A 22327-nucleotide genomic window follows, 5' to 3' on the forward strand; every position below is an offset into this window, starting at 1 on the left:
CCGCCGCCGCCGCCGCCGCCGCCATGGCCGCGCTGCCGCTGGAGGACGAGTTGACCTGTTCCATCTGCCTGGGGCTCTACCAGGAGCCGGTGACGCTGTCCTGCGGCCACAACTTCTGCGGGGCGTGCATCCGGGACTGGGGGCGCCGCTGCGACAAGGCGTGCCCCGAGTGCCGGAAGCCCTTCCCCGAGGGCGCCGAGCTGCGCCGCAACGTGGCGCTCAGCGCCGTTCTCCAGGCGATGCGGGCCGGACCCGCCCCGACCCCCGACCCCGACCCTGCCCGGGCACCTGGCTCCGCCCTGGGTGCGCGCTGCCCCCGGCATGGGCGGCCACTCGACCTCTTCTGTCGCACCGAGGGTCGCTGCATATGCAGCGCGTGCACCGTGAACGAGTGTCGCCTCCACGAGCGGGCGCTGGTGGACGCCGAGCGTCGGGAGCGCGAGGTGACACCGGGGTGCCCTGCCCTGTCTCTCGGCTCCCGGGCTGGGGTGGGCAGCTTAAGCAGGAGGCGGCTTTGGGATGTTTTTGTGTATTCCCGAATAAAAGGAGAAAACAGGTGCTTGGAATAGAGATTTCGGAGCTGGTGACAGGCCCAGGGTGAGACCCCAGGACTGAGTGGCTGAAATGGAGTGAAGGAAAAGGTTCTGCAGGTGAGGATGTCAAGGAGCCGAGAGCCAGTGTCGGAGGATACCCCTGTGGCTTCAGAAGTCAGAATGAGGATGAGATGTTACTGCTGAGAATCTGAGCATGAAAGTGGGTGGCGCCGGCCGGCAGGTGACAGCAACAAGGAGGGAAGGAGTGGCAGGCAAAGTGATTTGGGGTGTGAGAGGACAGAGGCGCATTCCTGGGGGACAGTCAGGAGGAACTAGGGGAGACTGCCCCCTCCACACTTCCTGCCTGTGGCACATTGTACAACGCTGGAGACCATGGGGCCTGGACAAAGACATTGGGCTTAGGAAGATCTGATGGCTTTGGCCAGGTTATCAATTTCTCTGTCCTGTTTTCTCATCTGTGAAGTGGGGATCGTGATGGCCCGTGCCTCATAAAGTATGGCCTGGAGAAGCAGAAGGAAAACAGGCTGTTGACCAGGGGCCGTGAATGATGCTTTGTCCTGCTCCCACAAAAGCACAACATCCTGACCCTCAGGGGTACAGAGGAGTCACAAATAGGGGTGCCCTCGTCTCCCCCATGCCCAGAGCTGGGGCTGAGGGCTGGCCAGGCATTTGGAAGAACCCACCCTGTACATGTACCACACTGCCCACTGGTCAAATAGCTTTGGTGCTTTGACTTGTCACCCCTTCCCTGCAAGGCTGCCAAAGCCAGAAGTGTCACTTCCACCATTTAATGACCTGGGGTAGTGCAGGGTGGAATTTCAGCCCAGAGATGGTGGGTGCTCTCCTCCAGGTTCTCAGCCTGCAAGAGGAACTGGAGGTCAGGGTTAAAGCCCAAGGCCTCTGCTCTGCCTGTGTACCTCCCTGCTCCAGGTTGGGAACGGGCTTTGTCTGTGTCTCCCTGGGACTCTGACCCAGTTCACCCGGGCTCAGACCAAGGCCCATGTTCTGTGTGTGGGCCCACGGGTCAGCCTTGCCTGGGGTGGCACGAGGAGGGGATGCCCCACATCTCAGCTGTTTGTTGATTGAGGGGAGGACTTCAGAGCCATCCCTGGTCCCCTCTTGTCTCTTGTTCCCTGGTGTGCACCACAGGCCCAGCTGAGAGCCATGCTGGAGGTCAGCCAGCAGCAGGTCACCCAGGCTGAGAGGCAGCTGAAGGAACTGCAGCAGCAAAGCAGCCAGATCCAGGTACGTGGCCTGTCTGTCCTACCCCACCTCATCCTCATGCTGTGACCTTCAGGCAGCCACCAGTCACTGCCTGGGACCCTGGGTAGTAGGTATGACCTACCTTGAAAATGCCTCTGGGCAGCAGGGAGGGAGGGACTGAGCAGGGTGCAGGGAAAGGTTCCAGGGACCCTGGCTCCCCACATCCCCCACCCTCAGCCCAGTGGCCAGCCTTGGCCCTGGCCACCCTAAGCCACTCCTTCACCCACAGAGCTCAGCCCGCACCCTGGCTTCCATGATCTCTGGCAAGTTCAGCGGCCTGCTGCAGGCCCTGGAGATGCGACAGGCCTTGGCACTGAAGGACATCAAGGTGGCCGAGACCCAGGTGCTAGCACAGGCCCAGGATGGAGAACAGCGACTGCGGGACCACCTGGAGGCCCTGACTCGTTATGACTGCAGGGTCCGGGACCTCCTGGAGCAGCTGGATGACCAGACCTTCCTCCAGGTACCAGGCCTCAGGGCAGCAGGTTGGGGGAACCATCGTCCTGCACCTGGCGCACAGGCTCACTACAACTGTTCCCTGGGGCTCAGGAATCGCAGCTCCTGGCACCCCCGGGGCCTCTCGGGCCTCTGACTCCTCTGCAGTGGGACGAAGATCAGCAGCTGGCTGGCCTGAAGGAGTCACTGAGCCGGCTGTGTGGTCTCCTCCTGGATGAGGGGGCCCACCCCAGGGCACCAGCTGAGGCTGCCGATTTGGGCCCCGTGGGTAAGGCTGACCCCACCGCAGGTGGGAAAGGGGGTCAGGACTCTGCCCCCCACGAGCTCCCCTCCCCATCACCGCCCTAATGCTTCTTTGCCTCCTAGAGGCCCCAGGTCCCCTGGCACCAGGCCCAAGCCCGGTTTGTCCACTGAGGAGGAAGCTCTGGCAGAGTAAGGAGACCGGCCCGTGTGTGTGCATATGCGTGTGTGCATTGTGCGTTCGTGTGCACACTGTGGCTGGGGGTGTACCTGTGGGGGGGCACGTGCTGTGACTGCCCTGCCCAGGATGTCTGCTCCACACACCCCCCCTCCCCACCGCACATCTGTCGTAGGATGTCAGCCTCTTACACGTGGAACCAATACATCGAGTAAGGAGATTCTGGGCCCGCAAACCTGGGATCGGTTATGATTCTGCCACTTGTTGCCAAGTTAGGTTACCTCGGGGAGTGTCAGTTTCTTCATCTTTGAAGTGAGGTGAAGGGAAGGTTCCACTCGCAGGCTGCCTGCTGTGCTGACGGCACCGCTTGCTGACAGATGAGTGGCTTTGTGCTGGCGGAGCTCCAGTGGCCTCTCTCCCGCTGGGGACGGGACGGTGGACATGCACGGGTCCCTGCCCGCTCACCTTCCGTCCGTCTGTCCCTGACAGATTACCGCAATCTGACCTTCGATCCGGACAGTGCCAATTGCCACCTGTACCTGTCTCGGCAGGACCAGCAGGTGAAGCACCGTCACAAGCCCCGGGACCTGGCCGGACCAAGCAGCTTCGAGCTCTGGCAGGTGCGGTGTGCCCAGAGCTTCCAGAACGGGCGACACTACTGGGAGGTGCGTGCATCTAACCACTCAGTGACCCTGGGCGTCGCCTATGCAGACCTGACACGGCACAAGCGGGGGCCCCACACAGACAACATCGGGCGCGGGCCAAGCTCCTGGGGGCTCTGTGTTCAGGAGGACAGGGTGCAGGCTTGGCACAACGGGGAGGCCCAGCTCCTCCCAGGGGTGTCGGGGCGGCTCCTGGGCATGGACTTGGACATGGCCTCTGGCTGCCTCACCTTCTACAGTCTGGAGCCCCAGGCCCAGCCCCTGCATACCTTCCATGCCGTCTTCACTCGGCCCCTCTACCCTGTCTTCTGGCTCCTGGAGGGTAGGACCCTGACCCTGTGCCACCAGCCTGAGGCCACACTCCCTCCGGAGCTCCAGGAAGAGGCATCAGGGCCCAGCTGAGGAAGACACAGGGTAGAGCTCGGGGCCAGGAACGTGTGCCACCGCACCTGTGCACCCAAAAGCTGCCCAGCCCCTAACTTGGGGACCTGAGGCCACAGCTATCATGGGGCCAGAAAATCGACTCAGAACTAGGCTGGGCCACTTGGAAAGAGAGGTGGGAGGGAGCCCTCAAACTGGAGTTCACCCTTCCAGCGTCGTTGAAGGGCACGGGGACTAGGAAGAGACTGAAACGGGAGGACCCCGCCCGAGCAGAGCCCACTTCGAGGCGCTGCCTGGCCGGCGAGGCTGATGCAGCGCCTGTGGGCTCCTGGCCCTGCGGGAGAGCGTGCACAGCTCGGGCCTCACCACACAGAGTGGTGCAGATACACATTCCACGGCCGGCCTCCCGTGAGGGTGACGTAGATCAAAGGACGGGCGGCGGGGGAGGGGCACGAAGCACAGACAGTTCCTGGAGAAAGCCTAGAGAAAAGTGATTGTTTATCTCCTTCTTCCCTCTTTTTTTTTTCCTTAACATTTTGGTATATTTTAGTTTCTCTGTATATCCTTGTGATCGCATTTTATAAACACTTGTGTCTTTTGCATGTTTTTGTTTGGCATAACCGTTTTTCATGGTATTAATATTTTCTCCTGAGTGATGACCTTATAAGCAGTCTTTCTAATGACTGTCAGAATTTATTTCCCTAATACAGGTATCCTCCCCTTTCCAAAAGTTCAAGTTCTGCCACTTCGCCTTCGTAAAAGACCTACATTAGCATGGTTTTGGATTTCTTTTGGTGAGTGCAGACAGGTACCAATGGAGGTCTTTTGTAAAGCAAAGTGGCAGAACCCCAGACTTTTGAAAGCCCAGGGTACTCTCCCCTGTGTGCCCTTTCTGCTTTTGAAAGATTGCACAGGGACGCTCTGCTTGTGGATCGCCCAGGGCAACCCGTATTGGACATTGGAATTCTTTTATTTGGGGCTGTAAAAATTTCACCTCGATAAATATTTTCGAGCAGGAAGCTTTGGCCATATCCATGGCTACGTATGTAGGCCGGATTCCCAGCGGAGTCACTCAACACAAAAATAATAAGGGGCACCTGGGTGGCGCAGTCAGTTGGGCATCTGACTCTTGGTTTCTGCCCAGGTCGTGGTCTCAGGGTCATGATGCCAGGGTCTGCTTAAGACCCTTTCTCCCTCTCCCTGTCCCCCCTTAAATAAATCACAAAAGCTATTAAAAATAATAAAAATAATAAGCACTTGAAGATTTTATTTTTACACAAACGGCCAAAATGAAGCAACTTTGAGGCAGGCGGACCCTTCCCCCGCCCGCCCCCACCAGCCAGCGGAGCTGGGCACAGCCTCAGCCCCCGCCCCCCACCCCGGGCGCGGGGATTCAGTGCCGTGGTGGGCACAGGTGCTCCGACAGTGCTGCCTTCCTTTGTTTTTGTTTTTCCTACTGAGAAGCCGCTTTCCTGGTAGTCCCCGGACATACCGTGTGCTAGTGTTTCTGGAAGTGGGTGCTGGCGCCTAGAGCAGCTGTAATTTTGTTACTTAAAACCTTCCACTTCTTGGGAATGGGATAGACCGGTGATGGGTAGTGAGGAGGGCACGTATTGCATGGTGCCCTGGGTGTTATACGCAACTAATGAATCATCGAACTTTACATCAGAAACCAGGGATGTATTGTATGGTGACTAACAGAATATAATAAAAAATCATTTAAAAAAATAATAAAAAATAAAAAACATGAACACCTAAAAAAAAAAAAAGAACTTTCCATTTCTTGATCTGGGTGGTAGTTACGAGGATGTTGGCTTTATAACTATTTATGCTGTACATGTATGTTTTATATACTCATGAATAATTGTTTTACGGTATTTTTTTAAAGGATAACACATGCAAAAACACATACTCCAAAAAAAACCCAAAATATTTTTGTATTTGTGAAAAATACATCTCCCTCCCACGTTGTAACGTGGCCCCAGCCGCAGCCAGGGCTGCACGCTCTGTCCCCCAGCCTGTGGCTCTCTGTTCAGGGCGGGGCCCGGCCTCTGATTGGTAAGGCCTGGGCACCGAACTCCTTTGGGGACTCCCCAAGCATGGGGACGGGGCTCTCACACCAGGCAGTCACCTTGCTATGCAGCTGGGTTGACAGTTGCTGAGAGACCCAGCAGGGGAGGAAGCAGGATTGGGCTGGTCAAGTGGCTGACATTGCCGGCATCCCCATGTACAGATTCTAACCATCACCACCAACAACCCCCCATCCCAAAGCCCCAGCATGCATGTCCGACAGGCTGCGCCCACGCTCTGAAAGGGGGAGAGAAAGGAAGAACAGCCCCATTCTGCCTCTGTGGTGGGAAGGGTTTGGGGTCTTCATTCTATGATATTACTTTTTATCAGGCCTGTTTGTCCTTTCCGTATTGTTCTGTGGGAATGTTCCTTGTTGTGACCATTCACTTTTATTTACGTGTGATGGGATGCCACTGCTGTCTTTGTAGACTGTGCTTTTCAAGTAGGTGTGGGGCAAGCGTTTGCAAATTGTTGGAAAGCTGTTCCAAGTGAAGTGCCCTCAATCGACCTGACTCTGACAGAAGTCTGTCTCCTCTCTCCGGGAAAAAATGCCTTGGGAGAGAGGGGGAAAGAGCATGGACTTTGGGGTGTAACGTTTGTAAGGGGGACACATTTGATGAGCCTGTGGGTGTTTCCAGCATATCTGCCCCACTCCTCTAGTATCTGGGCTTCTGTGAGGCAGAATCGGGAGGATGGGCACACAGGCAGGCCATGGCAGGGCAGGGGGACAGGAGAGATTTTAAAAGACAGGGGAGTTGAGGGAGTTGGGTTGGAGGCTGCTGTTCCCCAGGCAGGAAGGGATAGGAGGAAACAGCATGGCGACTGTCGGAGATGTGGCTTCTAGTAACATGGGACTGGAAGCTAGAAGACAGTGGAGCCAGGCTTTCTGAGGGCAAAGGATCTCCATTCTAGAATTCCATACCCAGCCAAACATTCAGTGTTGGAGCCTGAACAAAGACCTTTGCAGGCACTTTCACACCCATTCTCAGGAAGGCCCCAGAAGATGTGCTCTTCCAAAGTAAAGAAGTTAAGTCAATGAAGGGGAAGGAAGACCTGGGACCCAAGCAACAGGGAATTTAACACACTAGAGAAGTTATAGAGAATGGAAGTCTCCAGAAACTCGACCATGAACATCCATTCAGATGTTCAAGGTTTATGAGCACGTGCTTTACAGATGAGGCGGTAAATGCTAAAATGAACAGTGAAGATGTTGAAACGGGCAGTCATGGGAGCAAGCATCTGGAGTACGTGGGACACAGAACTGCCAGCTTTTGTTATAAGCCTCATTAAATTGTTTACTTTTTGGAAAAAGAACAGCAAAGAACGCCAGGCCCCAGCAGGAAGAGAGAATAAAGATTAGAGCAGAAACCAATGAAATAGGAGCCAAAAGAACGGTAGAACAGATCAACAAAACTAGGAACTGGTTCTTGGAAAGAATTAATAAGATCGATAAACCCCTGGCCAGACTTACCAAAAAGAAAAGAGAAAGGACCCAAATAAATAAAATCATGAATGAAAGAGGAGAGATTACAACCAACACCGAGGAAATACAAACAATTATAATAACATATTATGAGCAACTATATGCCAACAAATTAGGCAATCTGGAAGAAACAGATGCATTCCGAGAAACTAAACTACCGGAACTGAAACAGGAAGAAATAAAAAACCCGAACAGACCCATAACCAGCAAGGAAATTGAAGCAGTCATCAAAAATCTCCCAACAAACAAGAGTCCAGAGCGAGATGGCTGCCCAGGGGAATTCTACCAAACATTGAAAGAAGAATTAATACCTATTCTTCTGAGGTGGTTTCAAAAAAACAGAAATGGAAGGAAAACTTCCAGACTCTTTCTATGAGGCCAGCATTACCTTGATCCCAAAACCAGACGAAAATCAGACCTTGATCCCAAGCCCCACCAAAATGGAGAGTTACAAACGAATATTCTTGATGAACATGGATGCAAAAATTCTCACCAAGATACTAGCCAATAGGATCCAGCAGTACATTAAAAAGATTATTCACCAGGACCAAGTGGGATTTATTCCTGGGCTGCAGGTGTGGTTCAACATCCACAACTCAACCAATCTGATACACGACATTAATAAAAGGACAAGAACCATATGATCCTCTCAATAGATGCAGAAAAAGGATTTGACAAAGTACAGCATCCTTTCTTGATTAAAACTCTTCACAGTGTAGGGATAGAGGGAACATACTTCAATATCATAAAAGCCATATACAAAAAGCCCACAGAGGGGCGTCTGGGTGGCTCAGCCGGTTAAGCGTCTGCCTTTGGCTCAGTCATGATCCCAGGGTCCCAGGATCGAGTCCCACACCAGGCTCTCTGCTCGGCAGGGAGTCTGCTTCTCCTTCTGCCCCTGCCCCCTAATCATGCTCCCCCCTCCTCAAATAAATAAATAAAATCTTAAAAAAAAAAATAGCCCACAGAGAATATCATTGTCAATGGGAAAAAACTGAGAGCTTTTCCCCTAAGGTCGGGAACAGGACAGGGATGTTCACTCTCACCTCTAGCCTCAGCAATCCTAGCCTCAGAAATCAGACAATAAAAAGAAATAAAAGGCATCCGAATTGGCAAAGAAGAAGTCAGACTCTCACTCTGCGCAGATGACATGATACTCTATGTGGAAAACCCAAAAGACTCCACCCCAGAATTGCTAGAACTCATACAGGAGTTCAGCGCAGGGGCGGTAGGTAAAGTCAATGAACAGAAATCAGTTGCATTTCTATATACTAACAATAAGACAGAAAAAGAGAGAAATTAAGGAGTTGATCCCACAATTGCACCAAAAACTCTAAGATACCTAGGAATAAACCTAACCAAAGAAGCAAAGGACCTGTACTCTGAAAGCTATAGAACAGTCATGAAAGAAATTGAAGAAGACACAAAGAAATGGAAAAACTTTCCATGCTCATGGATTGGAAGAATAAATATTGTTAAAATGTCTATGCTACCTAGAGCAATCTATACATTCAGTGCAATCCCTATCAAAATACCATCAACATTTTTTACAGAGCTGGAACAAATAATCCTAAAATTTGTATGGCACCAGAAAAGACCCCGGATAGCCACAGGAATGTCAAAAAAGAAAACCAAAGCTGGTGGCATCACAATTCCGGACTTCAAGCTCTATTACAAAGCTGTGATCATCAAGACAGTATGGTACTGACACAAAAACAAACACATAGATCAATGGAACAGAATAGAGAACCCAGAAATGGACCCTCGGGTCTACGGTCAACTAATCTTCAACAAAGCAGGAAAGAGGTTAGGGTAGTGAAAAAAAGACAGTCTCTTCAACAAATGGTGTTGGGAAAATTGGACAGCCACACGCAGAAGAATGAAACTGGACCATTTTCTTACACCATACATAAAAATAGACTCAAAATGGATGAAAGACCTAAATGTGAGACAGGAGTCTATCAAAATCCTAGAGGACAACACAGGCAGCAACCTCTGTGACCTCGGCCGCAGCAACTTCTGGCTAGACACGTCTCCAAAGGCAAGGGAAACAAGGGCAAACATGAACTACTGGGTCTTCACCAAGATAAAAAGCTTTTGCACAGGGGCACCTGGGTGGCACAGCGGTTAAGCGTCTGCCTTCGGCTCAGGGCATGATCCCGGCGCTGCGGGATCGAGTCCCACATCGGGCTCCTCTGCTATGAGCCTGCTTCTCCCTCTCCCACTCCCCCTGCTGTGTTCCTCTCTCGCTGGCTGTCTCTCTCTCTCTGCCAAATAAATAAATAAAATCTTAAAAAAAAAAAAAAAAGCTTTTGCACAGCAAAGGAAACAGTCAACAAAACCAAAAGACAACTGACAGAACGGGAGAAGATATTTGCAAATGCCTTATCAGATAAAGGGTGAGTATCCAAAATCACACTCAACACCCAAAGAACAAATAATCCAGTCAAGAAATGGGCAGAAGACATGACAGACATTTCTCCAAAGAAGACATGCAAATGGCCAACAGACACATGAGAAAATGTTCCACATCACTCAGCATCAGGGAAATACAGATCAAAACCACACTGAGATACAGCCTCACACCAGTCAGAATGGCTCAAATTAACAAGTTGGGAAACGACAGATGTTGGGGAGGATGCAGAGAAAGGGGAACCCTCCTACACTGTTGGTGGAAATGCAAGCTGGTACAGCCACTCTGGACAACAGTATGGAGGTTCCTCAAAAAGCTGAAAATAGAGCTACCCTACGACCCAGCAATGGCACTACTAGGTATATACCCCAAAGATACAAATGTAGTGATCTGAAGGGGCACCTGCACCCCAATGTTTATGGCAGCAATGTCCACAATAGCCAAACTATGGAAAGAGCCCAGAGGTCCGTTGACAGATGAATGGCTAAAGAGGAAGTGGTGTACATATACAATGGAATATTAGCCATCAAAAAAAAAAAGAAAGAAAGAAAAAAGAAACCTTGCCATTTGCAATGAGGTGGATGGAACTAGAGGGTATTATGTTAAGTGAAATAATTCAATCAGAGAAAGACAATTAATATGATTTCACATGTGGAATTAAGAGACAGAACAGAGGAGCATAGGGAAAAGGAGGGAAAAATAGAACAAGATGAAATCAGAGAGGGAGACAAACCATAAGAGACTCTTAATCATAGGGAACACACTGAAGTTGCTAGAAGGGAGGAGGGTGGGTGAATGGGGTAACTGGGTGATGGGCATTAAGGAGGGCCCGTGATGCAATGAGCACTGGGTGTTATATACAAGTGATGAATCACTGAACTCTACCTCTGAAACTAATAATACACGCACTACATGTTAATTAATTGAATTTAAATAAAAAATTTTAATTGTTTACTTTTAAATTCTATTTTGAAATGGATACAAATCAAAAATTTTAAAGTACATCAGGGGCGCCTGGGTGGCACAGCGGTTAAGCGTCTGCCTTCGGCTCAGGGCGTGAGCCCGGCGATCTGGGATTGAGCCCCACGTCAGGCTCTTCTGCTATGAGCCTGCTTCTTCCTCTCCCACTCCCCCTGCTTGTGTTCCCTCTCTCACTGGCTGTCTCTATCTCTGTCGAATAAATAAATAAAATCTTAAAAAAAAATTTTTTTTTTAAGTACATCAAAAGGGGGTGCCTGGCTGTAGGTCGGAAGAATGTGCAACTCTTGATCTTGGGGTCATGAGTTCAAGCCCCATGTTGGGTGTAGGCATTACTAAAAAAATAATAAACTTAAAAAAAAGTACATCAGGGGGCGCCTGGGTGGCACAGTCGTTAAGCGTCTGCCTTCGGCTCAGGGCGTGATCCTGGCGTTATGGGATCGAGACCCACATCAGGCTCCTCCACTATGAGCCTGCTTCTTCCTCTCCCACTCCCCTGCTGTGTTCCCTCTCTCGCTGGCTGTCTCTCTGTCACATAAATAAATAAAATCTTAAAAAAAAAAAAAAGTACATCGAAACCATCCAGTGCTACCGTGGGACATGGCTTGGGTCCCATTGCAATTTCACAGATGCAGGAGAGGCTGGGAACGGCTTGCTCTTTACTCCCATTTGGTGAATTGCTTTTGCTTGTTTTTGCTACCTTTGTTTTGATCTTTCTTCTTTTCCTTTCAAGCAATACTGCAGCCCTGCAGGCAGGTTCATATATGAGGTTTAGGATTATTTTCAGGTTGCACTTTCTGGGTTTAAATTCTGCGTCCTCTGCTGGACGAGTTGCGTGACCTCTGGCAAGATATGCAACCTGTCGGAATTCCATTTCTCATCCTTCACGACGTAGTTCTTGCAAGGGTAGAGTGAGGTGCAGGCATGAGCATGTTCTTACAGACCTCGAAGTGCCAGTTACCTTTTCCCCTTAAGAGCCAATTCATTTCAAAAAAGAATTAATACGTCGGGCAACCTTAAAGCTACGATAATGGAAACGAAGTATTAGAACACCACCATGTGGACAAGTCACACCTCCGTGCTTTCCTAGGGAAGCAGATCTTCCTGAGCAGGCTTTGGGCTAGGAAGCAGGAGGCCAGCAGGCACTTGTCCATGAACACACCCCAACCCAAGCGGCCCCCCTCACCCCTCCAGAACCAGGCATGTCTGTGGTCTCAGCAAGCCCGGGCATCCTGGCTGCCAAGCCTTGGAGCAGGGTGGCACTGATGCCTGAGCCTCCGAACTGTTCCTGGGTCTTGGCAAACAAGCGACAGCCATGATCAAGTAAGTAGTGATCCCTGTGGAAACTAACGTATGGAACTCATTACCCCCGCCTTCCCGCCAAACTGGGCACACCCAGGCCGGTTCCCTCTGCTACTCCTCTCCTGGGAGATCTTTTCCCGCCCCAGTTTCTGCACGCTTGCATCCTAGCAACCTGTGAAAGCCCAGCTCAGATGCTACTTCCTCCACACAGCCCTCCATGATCCACCCCCTCTTCCTGTGAGTCCCCCCGGATTGCATCCCTCCTTTAATATTTCATAGATCTTGGTTTTCTTCTCTCCTTCCAGGAAAAGACGAAAGGAGGCTCTGCAGAGTGTTTTCCTAAATTAGACATTCTGAAGCTGGGGGCCTTGGCTGAAAATTCTCTGTAGTTTCACTCTTCTCTAAACTGAAATTTTGGGGCGCCTGGGTGGCGCAGCGGTTGGGCATCTGCCTTTGGCTCAGGGCGTGATCCCAGCATTCTGGGTTCGAGCCCCACATCAGGCTCTTCCACTAAGAGCCTGCTTCTTCCTCTCCCACTCCCCCTGCTTGTGCTCCCTCTCTCGCTGGCTGTCTCTCTCTGTCAAATAAAAAAAAAAAATCTTTAAACTGAAATTTTGCATTTCTTTCTATTGCAAATGGAGAGAACATACCACAGTGGAGTTAGCAATTCTATGACTTGTCACCAGTAGAAATTACGGATAGTTTCATAGCACATTATGTGGTGACGCAGAACCTGAAATACCACTTACATTCATCATTATTTCAAATATACATTATTAGGCCTCCAACGGATATTGTTATTTATTGTGTTAAAGAAACACAGATATCACACATGTATTTTCTTTTTTTTTTTTTTAAGATTTTATTTATTTATTCAACAGAGATAGAGACAGCCAGCGAGAGAGGGAACACAGCAGGGGGAGTGGGAGAGGAAGAAGCAGGCTCCTAGTGGAGGAGCCTGATGTGGGGCTTGATCCCGTAACGCTGGGATCACGCCCTGAGCCGAAGGCAGACGCTTAACCGCTGTGCCACCCAGGCGCCCCACAAATGTACTTTCTTAATATTTGGTACCTATATGTCGATGTAATTGGTTTCCATGAAATCCTATGCATTTTGTTTTGTACATGTAAAAGCATTACTTTGGAAAGGGCTGCACCTGGCTTCGACAGGGGGGCCCTGGCAATGAGAAAGGTTAAGCCCCACATCTGGATGGAACACCCCCCCTCTCCCTTTTATTCCTTCCTCTTTGGACTCTCATCAGCAGGAGGCCTGGCAGGCAAGGAAGAATTGTCTCAATTATTCTATACTTTTAAATGAACTTGTAATTTTAGAATAGTTGTAAACCTACAAAAAGGTACAGAGATAACTCAGAGTCCCCAGATACCTCTCTCCTAATTCCCCCTTTTGTTAACAGCTTGCATGATTATGGTGCATTTGTCCTAATTAAGAGCCAATATTGATACATTTTATTAACACTAGCCCGTAATTTATTCAAATCTCCCTAGGTTTTCCCTAACATCCGTTTTCTCTCTCCGGAGCGCATTCAGAATACACATAACATTTACTTCTCACATCTCCCGAGGCTCCTCATGGCTGGGACAGTTTCTCAGACTGACCCCCTACTTTTCTTTTCTTTTTTTTTTTTTTTTTTTTTTTTTTCCCCTTTTTTTTTTTTTTTTTTTTTTTTTTTTTTTTTTGCCCCTTTTGTTGATGATCTTGAAGGTTTTGAGGAGTATTGTTCAGGTATTCTGTACACTGTCCCTCCACTGGGATTTGTGTGATGTTTTATTTTATTTTATTTTTTTTAAGATTGTACGTATTTATTTGTCAGAGAGAGACAGCACAGGCAGGGGGAGCCGCAGGCAGAAGGAGAAGCCGACTCCCCGCTGAGCAGGGGAGGACTCCGTCCCAGGGATCATGACCCAAGCCCAAGGCAGACGACCAAATGACTGAGCCACCCAGGCGGCCCTGTGTGGTGTTCTAATCATGACTGGATTATGGGTTTGGGGGAGGAAGACCGTATCATCCTGGGTACTTACTGTCAACGTGACCTATCACTGTGGACGGTGACCTTGATCACCAGGCTGGGGTCTCGCTTGCCAGGCTTCAACACGGTAAAGTGACTCTTTTGCTCCCTTTGGAAGAAAGTCGCTGTGCACGGCCCGCATTTAAGGAGTGGAAAACCAGGCTCCATCTCAGAGTATCTACAGTTATGTTGCGTTCTTCTGAATGGGACATTGGCCTATGCTTCATTTATTTTCCCATTTATTTATATCAGTATGCACTCATGGGTGTTTGTTTTATACTTTGGGTTACAAGCCAATGCTACTTTATTTTGTTGCCATTTAATTTATTTTTAAATTATTTTTTTAAGATTTTATTTATTTATTTGACACAGAGAGAGAGAGCACAAGCAGGGAGAGCGGCAGGCAGCGGGAGAGGGAGGAGGCTCCCTGCTGAGCAAGGAGCCTGCGGTGGGGCTGGATCCCAGGACACCGGCATCACCACCTGAACCGAAGGCAGACGCTTAACCGACTAAGCCACCCAGGCGCCCCTAATTCTTTTTTATTTTTTGAAGATTTTGTTTATTTATTTGAGAGGGAACACGCTAGAGAGCGAGCGCGGGCGAGCGACGGCGGCAAGCATGAGCAGAGGGGAGGAGCAGAGGGAGAGGAAGAAGCCTACTCCCGCCTAGCGGGAGGGGGCGGGGAGAGAGCCCGATGGGGGCTGGATCCCAGGACCCTGGGATCGTGACCTGAGCCGAAGGCAGACATTCACCGGCTGAGCACCCCAGAGGGCCCGCCATGTTATTCTTTTAAACAACAGTATTAAGTGCATGTCTGGGTGAGCCTTAAATGCCTCCATTTGGGGAACCCACACCCCTATCCCCAGGCACACCGCAAGTGCCTGGGGGTGGGGTGAGGGATCCGTGGAGGGGAACTGAATTCCCTCAGACAAGGGACTTGGAAGGTGACGTCAACTCCCCATTTCAGGGTTAGAAAAGCCCAAGTTCCCCCACGAGGGGTAAACAGAATCGCTAACTGGCAAAAACACGCGCACATCAGCGGTTAATTCCCTCCGCAGTCAGCAGCTCAGAAGCTTCGCTGACAAGTGCCCGGGACAGGCCCGCAGCGCGAAGGGGCTGGCGAGGCCGGCGGGGAACGGTGGGAACGCCCGGCCGCTCTGGAGTCCGGGGCCTGGCCATGGGGGGAGCTGAGGGTAATGGAGGGGTGAACTCCATCTCAGCTTCCTTCCAGTGTGCCCCCCTCGCACTCTCTGCCCTCCGCCCTCCCCTTGGACCAGGAGGGTCGGTCGTCCAGGAGCCCCTCAGGGTCGCACGGGGCCGGAGACCGGCCGCGCAGTCTGAGCCGGCGCCGGGTATACCCGGACCCGCAGGCGGGTCTGCGGCGCTGGGGGGCGGTCCGAGCCGGGGGCGGAAGGGGGCTGGACCCTTGGCCTCGGTCCCAGGGGGCGGCGCCGCGGCGCGAGCGGGCAGGGTCCCTCCCAGGGCGGGAGCAGAACAGGCGGTGCCCGCGGAGCTATGGACGGCAGCGGGCCCTTCAGCTGCCCCATCTGCCTGGAGCCGCTCCGGGAGCCGGTGACGCTGCCCTGCGGCCACAACTTCTGCCTGGCCTGCCTGAGTGCGCTGTGGCCGCACCGCGGCACGGGTGGCAGCGGCGGACCCGGAGGCGCGGCCCGCTGCCCGCTGTGCCAGGAGCCCTTCCCCGACGGCCTGCAGCTCCGCAAGAACCACACGCTGTCCGAGCTGCTGCAGCTCCGCCAGGGCTCGGGCTCCGCGCCCGGGCCCGGCCCGGCCCCGGCCCCGGCCCCAGCGCCGGCCCCGGAGCCCACGCCGCCCAGCGCGCCGCCTAGCGCCCCGGAGCCTTCGGCTCCCTGCGCGCCCGAGCCCTGGCCCGGCGGCGAAGAGCCGGTGCGATGCGACGCGTGCCCCGAGGGCGCCGCCCTGCCTGCGGCGCTCTCCTGCCTCTCCTGCCTCGCCTCGTTCTGCCCCGCACACTTGGGCCCGCATGAGCGCAGCCCGGCGCTGCGCGGACACCGCCTAGTGCCGCCGCTGCGCCGGCTGGAGGAAAGCCTGTGCCCGCGCCACCTGCGGCCGCTCGAGCGCTACTGTCGTGCGGAGCGCGTGTGCCTGTGCGAGGCCTGCGCCGCCCAGGAGCACCGGGGCCACGAGCTCGTGCCGCTGGAACAGGAGCGCGCGCTCCAGGAGGTGGGCGCGGGTACCGTGGGGGGCGCCCGGGCGGGTGAGGGCCGCGCGGGGCAGCCGAGGGCCGGGGATCCCAGCCCCCGCCCCTTTCCCTGATAGGGTCCTAATGTCCTCCTCTAACCTGAGGCTCTCTACTGTCCTTTCCAATACTGACAATGTCATCCATCCACTCGCTGTGGGACGTTCTGCTCGAGATTGGAATGGGGGTTGGAGGAACCCAGGGAGAACTCGAAAAGGACTGGAAGGGCAAGCAGGGGGCCTGAAGCCCGGTCGGGCCCTATGGGGGTCTAAGGCAAGGGGGAGCAGAGTCAGGCCCGCGGGGTTCCGGCTTGGCTGATTCTGGCAGCGCGGCTGCCAGGCCGGGTTCTTGCCGGACCCAGCGCAGATTTGGCCTGGGCTGAGGGAGGCACCGGGTTGAAATGGGTGTGGCAGGCGACAGGCGTGTGGCAGAGGGTGGACGGAGCATACAGACAGCTCTTGTCCAGCTGTTCCCGGGCCTGTGGTGGGAGCATGTGCTCGCAGTCCTTCAGCTACCTCCGCCCCCAGTTTCCTTTGGCCTCCAGCCCGGTCTTGGCGCCTCTGGCCTTGGGATTTTCCGTCTCTCCTGCCTGGAGCAGTGACTCACAAGACCCAGGGGACTTGCCCGGAATCCCCATTTTTCAGGCCTGGACTGGGGACACAGACTCTTTGGGGACAGGGATCCCCGAGACAGCTGAATGCCCTCTGTGCAGCGCCTACCCCACTCTCTCTGCCTCTTCCTCACCGAAGGAAGCTCTCCAGTGAGTGTGAGTGACAGTGAGAGGCATCGATGCGCCTGTACTTGCCCACTGGTCAGAAAGGGGAGACCAACAACCCCCAAGCCAGCCAGCCTCTGCTCCCCCCAGGCATTTGGGAATGGCACCCGCCTGGCCTCGAGGCCCCTCTGGCGTATTACGGGACATCATGGCCCTTCCCAGTCCCACCTATGCACAGACAACACTTCCGGGTCATCCCTCCTCTTCCCCTTGCTGTGGCCTGGTAGACCAGTGTAGGGCTGTGGCCTCTGCTGGGCCCCAGGCTAATTAACGGTGTCACCCACAGGCAGAGCAGTCCAAAGTCCTGAGCGCCGTGGAAGACCGCATGGACGAGCTGGGCGCTGGCATTGCACAGTCCCGGCGCACAGTGGCCCTCATCAAGGTCGGACCCCACGCTAACCCCGCCCCCGTGCCGTCCTGCAACAGGCTTCTGGCAACGGGAGCTTGCAGGTTGCTATGGTCCACTCCAAAGAAGCCTGTGCTCCGGGCACGGCCTGGCCCCACTGAGCACGAGCGGCTGGCTACCTTGACCTGGCGTGGGTCCAGGACAGCTGTGCCTGGTCCCTCTGTCCCCCGCAAGAGGGCAGGGTGGGAAGGTGGGGTCTGGAAAGAATGGGGCCGGCATAACGGTGTTCTTGCCCTCACCTCTGTCCCGTGTTGTCCCGTGCAGAGCGCAGCCTTGGCAGAGCGGGAGAGGGTGAGCCGGCTCTTCGCTGAGGCTGCAGCCATCCTGCAGGGGTTCCAATCAGAGGTGCTGGGCTTCATCGAGGAGGGGGAGGCCACCATGCTGGGCCGCTCCCAGGGTGACCTGCGGCGGCAGGAGGAGCAGCGCGATAGGCTAAGCCGGGCCCGCCACAACCTCGGTCAGGTCCCTGAGGCTGACTCAGTCAGCTTCCTGCAGGTAAGTGCGGCCCTTAGTGGCCAGAGAGGGCACAGAAGGGGGACAGGCAAGGAATGGAGAGAGAAGGCAGCGGGTTCCTGGCCCCCCGGGGCTGTGCCATCCTCCCGGCAGAGCTCTCTCCCCCTAGCCCGTGGAGCTGGAGCCCGCAAGGCCTTAACAGTCATTTATCGGGCGCAGGAGCTGCTGGCGCTGAGGCTGGCCCTGGAGGAGGGGTGCGGCCCTGGGCCCGGTCCCCCGAGGGAGCTCAGCTTCACCAAGTCCTCCCAAGCTGTGCGGGCGGTGAGAGACGCGCTGACTGCGGCCTGTGCCAGCCAGTGGGAGCAGCTGCGGGGGCTGGGCGGCGATGAGGAGGAGCTGCAGAAGCTGGGCACGGAAGGTGGGCGCCCCACCAAGTGACTAACCCTTCCCCAGTCTCCCCACACAGGCCCCCAGGCCTGGGACCCGTGCGGGAGTGGGAGATGGAAACCGCGTGCCTGGCGCAGGGTGGGACCCAACTCCTACTAGTGAGCGGAGCCACCACTCAGTAATGACCAGCCCAGCCCCTTCGGCCACAGCGTAGGGGGTCGAGGGGGCTTCCCCTGCCCTGCCCTCTAGCTTCAGAGGGGCTGAGCGGTCAGAAGGTGGAGCAGGGGCGGAACCGGAGGACCAGGACTGCATGTGAAGGCAGGGTGCCATATTTGGGTGTGTGCCCATCTCCGGGGATAGGCTGGGAGGAAGCAGGAGGAGAGGGATTTTGGTCACAGGTTCATAGGAGGAGGGAGCTCCTTGTGCCGCTGCCCAGCCACGGGCCGCTGGAGAGCATCGCTCCCCACTGTCTCTTCTGCAGCCGATGCCGAGTCGCAAGACCCCGATAGCACCAACAACCTCGAGAGTGAGGCTCCCAGGGATTACTTCCTCAAGTGTAAGTGGACACGTGGGCTCTCCCCTCTGCTCGCCCCGGCGCTCCCACGGCTGCTGAGCTGAGCCCTAACACGAGCAGGCTTGGATTCCTCTCATCCTTAGGGTGAACTGGGTCAGTTCACAGGGTGCTCTCCAGTGGGGCTGAGTCGTGCTGGTCGCTAAGGAGGGGAGAGGCTGCGTTTGGGGAGGTGGGCACCTAGGGGAGGGGCTGTCCCACCTGTGCCTGGCCCCGACCCCATGTCTCTCTCCCATCCTCGGGAACAGTTGCCTACATCGTGGACCTGGACAGCGACACGGCAGACAAGTACTTGCAGCTGTTTGGGACCAAAGGTGTAAAGAGGGTGCTGTGTCCCATCAACTACCCCGAGTCACCCACCCGCTTCACCCACTGCGAGCAGGTGCTAGGCGAGGGCGCCTTGGACCGGGGCACCTACTACTGGGAGGTGGAGATCATCGAGGGCTGGGTCAGCGTGGGGGTCATGGCCGAAGACTTCTCCCCGCAAGAGCCCTATGACCGGGGCCGGCTGGGCCGCAACGCCCACTCCTGCTGCCTGCAGTGGAACGGACGGAGCTTCTCCGTCTGGTTCCATGGGCTCGAGGCGCCCCTGCCCCATCCCTTCTCGCCCACTGTCGGGATCTGCCTAGAATATGCCGACCGAGCCCTGGCCTTCTATGCCGTGCGGGACGGCAAGATGAGTCTTCTTCGGAGGTTGAAGGCCTCCCGGGCCCGCCGAAGCAGCACCCTGGCCTCCCCCATCGAACCCTTCCAGAGCCGCCTGGACAGCCATTTTGCGGGACTCTTCTCTCGCAGGCTCAAGCCTGCCTTCTTCCTGGAGAGTGTGGACGCCCATCTGCAGATCGGGCCCCTCAAGAAGTCCTGCATTTCCGTGCTGAAAAGGAGGTGATGCTGGAGGGGCATCTCGGCTCCTGGGAAGCATGCTTCTCTGTGCCCCCATCTTGCCCCCCGGAAGGCACCTTGGAGCCCCCCACCTCCCCAGGCTTATTCCTGGAGGCTTCCACCTTCCAAATACTTGGCCTTCCACCTCTCAAGGAGCAGGCTAGCAGACCCCTTGAAGTGCCCCTCAGATCCTGTCCCCCTGTAGGCCTTGTTTCTGGGAGAGAAAGCCAGAGCTGGGGCAGATCCAGGCTACCCCAGCTCCTCCTTTTCCAGGTTCCTGGGACAGTGCCTGGCACATAGGAGGGGCTGAATAAATGTTTGCTGAATGAATGACTCCTTTTTCTATCCTTCTCTCCACCCACCAACAATTCTCATCTTTGGAGAGCTGGTCTTGAAAGGCAGGAGGTCCCAGGATTCCTGGGGAGGGGGCTGAAAAGAGGCGCCTGCCCTTTGGGGCAGCCCTGCTCCCTGGTTCTGGGCAGGGGCAGCTGGAGGTGGCTTCTCCCAAGGGGGGCCAGCCCCCCAGTCTTCCCAGCTGCCTGAGCGTTTGCCTCGTGGCCTGTCCCCGTGAGCTATTTTCATCCTTGGTGCCGCAAACCGATTCTGGACCTGCCTTCTGGTGTCTGTGCCCCGGGCTAAATGCAGACCGCACACCCCCCAGAACAGGACACCACTCCTGGGTGTGGGCAAGAGGGTTTGAGAGCTCCCACTTCTTTCACACACACACCTTCTCAGTCCGGGAGGGTTGTGCCCCAGAAGGCCCCAGGGTGTGGCTGGAGGCGAAAATATCTCCCAGAAAGGGGTCTGTGTCCTCCTCTGGAGCCCGCCTCACCGTCTCCACACCCAGCCGCGCAGCTGGACCAGGGCTCCGGGCTGGGGAGACCAAGGCCCTGCATCCCAGCAGAGCCCTTGCTTCTCTCCCAGGAAGGCCTGGCGCCCCCTGCTGCTTGAGCCCCCGCAGCCTGGCCCGGGATCCTGGGGTGCCCACCCCCAGGGTCAGCTTGCCCCGCGCCCCCAGGCTACACAGCCAGTGTGTTTCCAGGCCAGCCCTGGGTTCCCTGTGGCCCAGGTGCCCCGTAGAGAGGGTCCAGGCCTGGAGGACCGAGACAGACAGAGGCCTCAGGCGCTAGCCCAAGGTCAGACGGGACAATGGGTGAGTTATGCAGCCAGACAGCAAGGCCATACAAGTCCTGCCCTGCCTCGGCGGCTAAAAATAGCCCCTCCTCAGAGCTCTGCCTTTGCCCCAGCAGCCAGGATGTTGTTTTTCCGGGTGGGGCCTCCTCGCTCCTGGGGCTTCGTGTTTTCAGAACGGTTTCCTTGGCAGCCAGGGCCCCCAGCTCACCAGAATGGGGAAGGCTGCTCCTGTCACCATCACACACATGGACCGATGGGGACTTGCTACCAAGCCACACACTCCCTTTGCAAAGAAGCCTCAGGTCCCTGACTTTGCAGGAACATGAGCTAGACAGAGGGAGCCGCTGGTTGGAATTTGGGCCTGACTAACCGAGTCTGCAGCCACAGCAGTCCCTGCCACTTGCAGAGTGACGCCCAACTTCCAGAACTCATGGAACCTTGTGCATCGTAACGCCAAATCCCAGCGTTTACCGCTTTACAGCTCAGAGCAGGAGACTGGCTCTTCCGGGCTGCACAGCTAGCAAGGGGCTGTCTGGGCCGGACTCCAGCTTTCAGTGATATCCCCAGTCTGGAGTGTTCCCTGCAACCCGCACTTCCTCTGCGACTCTGGGATAATGCTAGAGCGGGAGGGATGGCGCATGTGAGAGATGCGCCGAGAGGATCTCAAGCTCCGAGGAGGTACACTGAGGCAGGACGGGCTCGCAGAGCCAGAGGAGCCAGCCAGGAGGGCCAGCCCCTCGCTGCCCCTGCAGACACTTTAATCAGCGCAGCTGGTACAGGCTTCATCCAGATTGCTTGCAAAAAGAGAAAGTGTTCAAAAGAAAAAAATGTTAGAAAACCACCCATCTAGTCCAAACCTTCTACCACTATCATTTCCAGATGAAGAAACTGAGGCACGGGGCCAGGCAGGCGCCCACCCAGTCCGGGACACCAGCTCCACGGTCCATGGCTTACGTACGTCCTGTGCTTAGAAATCTAAACACACACACACACACCCTGCTTCCCAGCAGTGTCGCCTGTGTAAGACCTGCCCTCCACCGCACCCCAGTTCCCACGGCCAGCCGAGCCCTTGGCAGCCTGCGGTCTCCCAGCCCCCGCCTGAGCCCCCGCCTGAGCCCCCACTCGGCGCACACAATGGTGGAGAGCAGAGAGTGTGAAGGGTCTTCTGAGGCTGTTTCTATTAGCTGAATCTGGCTCCTCTGGGCCAGGCCGGGAGCCAACCTCCCCTTGAGCATTGTTTCTGTGGGAAAATGAGCTCCAGAGTTCCAGACCACGGATTGAGCCGTGGCCTTGAACACCGCTCTGTCTTGGCAGCCCCGGTCCTATATCCTCATGTGTTTGCATTTGCCCCCCACCCACGCTCCAAAGGAAAGTGGCCACCATCCTCTCCCCTCCCTTCTCGTCCCCCGCCTCTGTCCCCTCCCAAGGAACACGCTCACAGACGGGCCTTCCTTCACACTCCCCTCCTCCCAGGCTCAGGGTGAGGCTGGACCCA

At 55.0% G+C, this 22327-nt stretch overlaps 2 protein-coding genes across 2 annotated transcripts; both read left to right on the forward strand.

Moving 5' to 3' along the window:
* Window positions 1–6: 6 nt before the first annotated feature.
* TRIM65 (tripartite motif containing 65) lies at window positions 7–4336 on the forward strand. Its single transcript, XM_040640207.1, has 6 exons — window positions 7–443; window positions 1704–1799; window positions 2047–2280; window positions 2367–2541; window positions 2640–2705; window positions 3181–4336. Exons 1-6 carry the CDS (start codon window positions 24–26, stop codon window positions 3753–3755), a joined length of 1566 nt encoding a protein of 521 aa, XP_040496141.1. The 5' UTR covers window positions 7–23; the 3' UTR covers window positions 3756–4336.
* Window positions 4337–15506: 11170 nt separating this feature from the next.
* On the forward strand, window positions 15507–20028 carry TRIM47 (tripartite motif containing 47). Its single transcript, XM_040640208.1, has 6 exons — window positions 15507–16208; window positions 17286–17381; window positions 17670–17900; window positions 18078–18276; window positions 18727–18801; window positions 19065–20028. The coding sequence occupies exons 1-6, from the start codon at window positions 15522–15524 to the stop codon at window positions 19703–19705; spliced, it is 1929 nt and encodes a 642-aa protein (XP_040496142.1). The 5' UTR covers window positions 15507–15521; the 3' UTR covers window positions 19706–20028.
* The last annotated feature ends 2299 nt before the right edge of the window (window positions 20029–22327 follow it).

Source organism: Ursus maritimus, unplaced genomic scaffold (assembly GCF_017311325.1).
Source record: "Ursus maritimus isolate PB19 unplaced genomic scaffold, ASM1731132v1 scaffold_24, whole genome shotgun sequence".
Taxonomy (NCBI): Eukaryota; Metazoa; Chordata; class Mammalia; order Carnivora; family Ursidae; genus Ursus; species Ursus maritimus.

What these genes read in the sequence shown, in the direction of transcription:
- TRIM47 (XM_040640208.1), top strand. Translation starts at nt 15,522, where the DNA reads ATGGACGGCAGCGGGCCCTTCAGCTGCCCCATCTGCCTGGAGCCGCTC. An exon ending in GCACAGTGGCCCTCATCAAG is followed by an intron (nt 17,382 to 17,669) that starts GTCGGACCCCAC and finishes TGTCCCGTGCAG; the next exon opens with AGCGCAGCCTTGGCAGAGCG. An exon ending in CAGGGATTACTTCCTCAAGT is followed by an intron (nt 18,802 to 19,064) that starts GTAAGTGGACAC and finishes CCTCGGGAACAG; the next exon opens with TTGCCTACATCGTGGACCTG.
- TRIM65 (XM_040640207.1), top strand. Translation starts at nt 24, where the DNA reads ATGGCCGCGCTGCCGCTGGAGGACGAGTTGACCTGTTCCATCTGCCTG. An exon ending in ATGACCAGACCTTCCTCCAG is followed by an intron (nt 2,281 to 2,366) that starts GTACCAGGCCTC and finishes CCTGGGGCTCAG; the next exon opens with GAATCGCAGCTCCTGGCACC. An exon ending in TGCCGATTTGGGCCCCGTGG is followed by an intron (nt 2,542 to 2,639) that starts GTAAGGCTGACC and finishes TTTGCCTCCTAG; the next exon opens with AGGCCCCAGGTCCCCTGGCA.